Source organism: Bombyx mandarina, chromosome 01, assembly GCF_030267445.1.
Source record: "Bombyx mandarina strain Sakado chromosome 01, ASM3026744v2".
Lineage (NCBI taxonomy): Eukaryota > Metazoa > Arthropoda > Insecta > Lepidoptera > Bombycidae > Bombyx > Bombyx mandarina.
Genome location: NC_143208.1, coordinates 10,337,565 through 10,342,810, shown reverse-complemented (window position 1 = coordinate 10,342,810; position 5,246 = coordinate 10,337,565). Strand labels below are relative to the sequence as shown.

At 42.6% G+C, this 5,246-nt stretch overlaps 1 protein-coding gene across 1 annotated transcript; it reads right to left on the bottom strand.

Moving 5' to 3' along the window:
• Positions 1–3,604: 3,604 nt before the first annotated feature.
• Positions 3,605–4,114, bottom strand: LOC149503541 (uncharacterized). Its single transcript, XM_089727232.1, has one exon. It carries the CDS (start codon positions 4,112–4,114, stop codon positions 3,605–3,607), a length of 510 nt encoding a protein of 169 aa, XP_089583358.1.
• Between the last annotated feature and the right edge of the window lie 1,132 nt (positions 4,115–5,246).

Below are 5,246 nucleotides of genomic sequence, written 5' to 3'. Positions count from 1 at the left end.
CTTCAGAGCGCAGCCCTAGCCCTAGGACAGTGGTTCCGAAAATGGCGCATAGACATCAACCCAGCGAAAAGTACTGCGGTGCTATTTCAGAGGGGAAGCTCCACACGGATTTCCTCCCGGATTAGGAGGAGGAATCTCACACCCCCGATTACTCTCTTTAGACAACCCATACCCTGGGCCAGGAAGGTCAAGTACCTGGGCGTTACCCTGGATGCATCGATGACATTCCGCCCGCATATAAAATCAGTCCGTGACCGTGCCGCGTTTATTCTCGGTAGACTCTACCCCATGATCTGTAAGCGGAGTAAAATGTCCCTTCGGAACAAGGTGACACTTTACAAAACTTGCATAAGGCCCGTCATGACTTACGCGAGTGTGGTGTTCGCTCACGCGGCCCGCACACACATAGACACCCTCCAATCCCTACAATCCCGCTTTTGCAGGTTAGCTGTCGGGGCTCCGTGGTTCGTGAGGAACGTTGACCTACACGACGACCTGGGCCTCGAATCAATTCGGAAATACATGAAGTCAGCGTCGGAACGATACTTCGATAAGGCTATGCGTCATGATAATCGCCTTATCGTTGCCGCCGCTGACTACTCCCCGAATCCTGATCATGCAGGAGCCAGTCACCGTCGACGCCCTAGACACGTCCTTACGGATCCATCAGATCCAATAACCTTTGCATTAGATGCCTTCAGCTCTAATACTAGGGGCAGGCTTAGGGACCCCGGTAACCGTACTCGTCGAACTCGACAAAGAGGTCGACGTGCAACCTAACCCATGCATCAGCCCGCTGAGTTTCTCGCCGGATATTCTCAGCGGGTTGCGATTCCGATCCGGTAGTAGCTTCATTCGCGAAACAATTGCTCTTGAGTTGTTAGGTCTCCTTCGGAGGCGCTCGGGCAGTTGTTAGCAAATCCCACCCCTCTTGGCTGAGCCTTTGCTCGCCCACCTGTCCTGGTGAAACTGGAAAGGCCTTCGGGCCACCAGTAAAGTTTCAATCATAAAAAAAAATAAAAAAAAAAAAAAAAAAAAAAAGTTCATCTGATAAAAACAAACATTTTAGAATATTCCGTAATCATATTTACAACAAATCATGGAAACTAGCTAGGAAAAATTAATATTATTAATTTCTTTAAAAGAGAGGCCTATTGGATTAGAGTGGGTCAAGATAGAATAAAATGGAAGATGACCGATATGTTTACCAGTAGGCCACTAAGTTGAAAAAAATTACTGAAGTTGGTTTCTAGTAATAAGTAGGTATTTAATCATTCGTTTCATAGAAGTTTTTTAGATGGTCATTAAATATAATATAATTACATATAAGGCAAGGTTCCGAAGATACTGGCAGCGTTCCTGTTGGACGGTTAAATTTGAGGGGATTGGGTTCTGTAGGTTGATGAGGGGCTATTTAAAAAACACCCTGCTTCATTATAATTATATTACAAATACTTTGTACAATATTACACAATTATAATATTTTATATTTTTATAAAATTCTTACATGTTGCTCTGACCGTGTCTAGATGAGAAGTCAATCGTTTGATTTAAACATTTAAAAATAATTCCAATATTCGAAATCTGTAATCTTATATGTGTCAAGTCCAGTGTTGCCTGCCATTACGTTCATATTCAAACTCCAACACACCCCCTCAACATTTGCACACATTTTATACTCTCTATATACTTAAACACAATATACAAAAAAAAAACACTAACCTGACTTTCATAATTTAAACATTACCTTCCATACATACCTACCTTCCTTCTATTCATACATTAAAATCTTACAACCACTTGCATTCAATTACTTTCACTTAATCCCTCTCAATTTAATCAATAACTATTAAATCAACCTTGCAAACTTAATACAAACTAATGTCGCTACCTTTAATCCTTTCTCACTTGTCCAACTCGACTAAACATGTACTTTCATACAACCATACAACCGTTCAACCTTAACCTCCCTCTTGACTCACTATACCTAGTCAGGTCATAAATTCTGTCACATGTTTAATGTAAAATAATTGAAACAAGTTTATTCATTATGTAACCATTCATATACCAAAATGAACTTAACAAAACATAGATTCTTATGACACTAAAGTTTATTCAAAATGAAATCCGTGATTTTGAATACAGGCCTTCAATCTGCGCGGCCAGTCGTCTATCGCAGCACGAACGAGGTCCATGTCAATATCGGCGGCTGCCTTAATCAAGGATGTCTTGAGTGACTCCAAATTGGGATGAGGCTTTGAGCACGCCTTTTCCTCCAAATGTTGCCATATCTTGTAATCTAACGGATTCAAATCTGGACTGGAGGAGGGCCAGTCTTCGTGCCGGATGAAGTCGATTTCACGTGCCGCCAGCCAGTCTTGTGTGCTCTTCGCTCTATGAGCTGGCGCCGAATCTTATTGGAATACCCAGTGCCTGTTATTGAACATGGTATGAGAAACAGGTTCCACAAGGTTCGTCAGGACTGTATTTTGATACACAACTGCATTCGTTTTTACACCTTTCTCACAAAAATGTACCTCTGTTAAGCCCCAATAAGAAACTCCCAACCATACCATGAGCCAGGATGGAAAATGACCTCGTTGGACACGCGGAATACGGTTGCTCGCTTCTTCACTACTATGTGCGTACACCTTATCATTTTGTTTGTTGTAGCTCTCTTCTACGGTAAAAAATTTTTCATCCGAAAAAAGAATTTCCCGATATTTTTTTCCCGCGTACCGTTTCAACAAAGCGCGGCATCTCTTCGGTCTCAGGTCCATTAGACGAGCATTCAAACGATGTCCTGTTTTTCTTCGATATGCTCGAAGCCCTAAGTCTTCATTTAACACCCTTTTCACCGTGGTTCTGCTTAACCCCATCTGAAGGGCCAACAGTTTCTGCTTACGTTTGGGATTTCTTTGAATTCGCGCCTTCACAGCTTTTATCACTGCTGGAGTCCTAACAGACCGAGGGCGACCCCTTCTTGACCTGTCATATACACTAGAGTCTTCATTGTATCGTTTGATGGTACGATAAACGAATCTTTTGGTTATATTAAAATTTTTCAGTATGTCAAAAATTTGAATTGGCGCGTAACCGGAACGATGCAACGCAATAACTGCAACACGGTCTTCTTTAAGCGTCCACTCCATATTTAAAAATGAGTAAAAATTCTAAAAGTATACATTTTTATTTTCATGAACAATTCGAAATTCGAATTCAATAAACTTTTTTATGGCCAGCATTCTAAAAGAAGAGTTTTTACTGTGTGACAATACTTATGACCTGACTAGGTATAAAACATTAACTATAATAGTCTTTGACTCTGAACGGTCGTAGGATCAGTTGAACCGTCGTTTGTTCTATTGTCGTCTTATATGAAAACGGTCAATTCGTTCTTTTTTGTCTTTTTGTGTCTTTCTTTAAGGACGTCAAAAAATGTACTGCGTCGCTGCTGGTCACGTATGCCCTCGTTCCATTTCTTTTCGAATTCTTGTCAAGTCTCTGTCTTGGTTTGTCTATGTTTAGTCATTGTAGGTCTTATGTCCTGTCCAAGAGGTTGCACGCCACGACATCTCCACCTCCAGTACCAGAAGGCTGGTACTCAAGATGAGGAGTGTACGTCCAACCTGCACAGTTTGGTCGCCGGTCTTGTGTAGAGTCTATTTCTGATTCGAACTGTAGCAATGCGAACCATGTCGTTCTTAGCATGGAAGACCTGCTCGATCTTGCCAAGCGGCCACTGGTTTCGGGGTAGCTGGCAGTCAACAACAACTACGACGTCACCAATCGCCAGTGGTCTCTCAGAGTATTTGTACCATTTGTCTCGTCGTGTCAAAGTGGGCAAGTACTCCTTGACCCAGCGTTTACAAATCAAGAGTACAAGTCGTTGAGATTCTCTCCAAGTCCGTTTCAATAAGTCATGGTCCGTAAACATTCCGAAAGGATGGTCAATAAATTCTGTCTTTGGTAGTAAGAAATCATTCGGAATCAAGGGCAAGTCCTCGTCAAAATCAAGAGGTACATATGTCAATGGTCTTGAATTCACCATTAATTCGGCCTCAGCCAGGAGTTTCATTAATGTCTGATCGTTAGTATAGTACCATTTTAACATTGCTCAACTGTCGTATGCTACCGATAGTGATGAGTCGTCTTTGCCTTTCTCTAATCCAGATTAGCTCAGCTGCTTTAATTTCGTCGGCTGTCAACTCACCGTGTCACTTGCTACTCTTGTGCATCCAGTTGTGTACTGCGCGCATTAACCAAGCGGTGCTCCTGATAAGTCTCCAGTATCGGGAAAAACGACTGTCATCGGGTAGCTCTACAGTCATTAAAGTAAAGGTGCAGACTTTAACCTCGACGTCGTCGGGGTCCAGACTTATGACAGAATCATCTGGTGGCCAGGTGTCTTTGAGCTCACGTAGAAATGACGGTCCATTCATCCATCGTGTGTTGTCCTCGGCAACAGTCTCCCTTGTGGCGTCATCTGCAGCATTCAGTCCTGAAGGTACCCACCCACCTCCAGTGACCTCAGTCAGCTCAGAAATCTCACTGACGCGATGGGCTACGAAAGGCTTGAAACGGCCACTATCAGACCTAAGCCAACTTAACACGGTCTTTAGAGTCAGACCACGGTACTCACGTCTATATGTTTCTTCAAAGAGTGAGCTAGTCTTGCACCCATAAGCGCAGCTTGTAGCTCAAGTCAAGGGATACTCATCACTTTAAGAGGAGCAACACGTGCACGTGCAATGGCAAAAGACACGTGCCATTTACCATCAGTCGTTTTATCTCGTAAGCATGCCACACAGGCGAAAGCTTTGCTGCTTGCATCGCAAAAAATATGAATTTCTGTGAATATGAAATATGAAGTTCTGGCGGTTCTTGCTTGCCACATCCGTTAATAAACAATCAACGTGGAGTTCTGAATTCGCTGGTCTTTTGCAGCTCAGCCAATCAAGACTGCCATTTTTCAAACTGGCTAAGCTCAACTTCGTCATCCCGACCAACATTTGACTTCCATATGGTCTGGAAGTAAAGCAAAAACCTAACGGGTCAAATAGAGACATAATTGTCATAACTTCGCGTTTAGTCGGTCTTTTTCCTTCCGACTCGAAGGACCACTTGAACGGTCGAAGGATCAGTTGAACGGTCGTTTGTTCTATTGTCGTCTTATATGATAACGGTCAATTCGTTCTTTTTTGTCTTTTTGTGTCTTTCTTTAAGGACGTCAAAAAATGTACTGC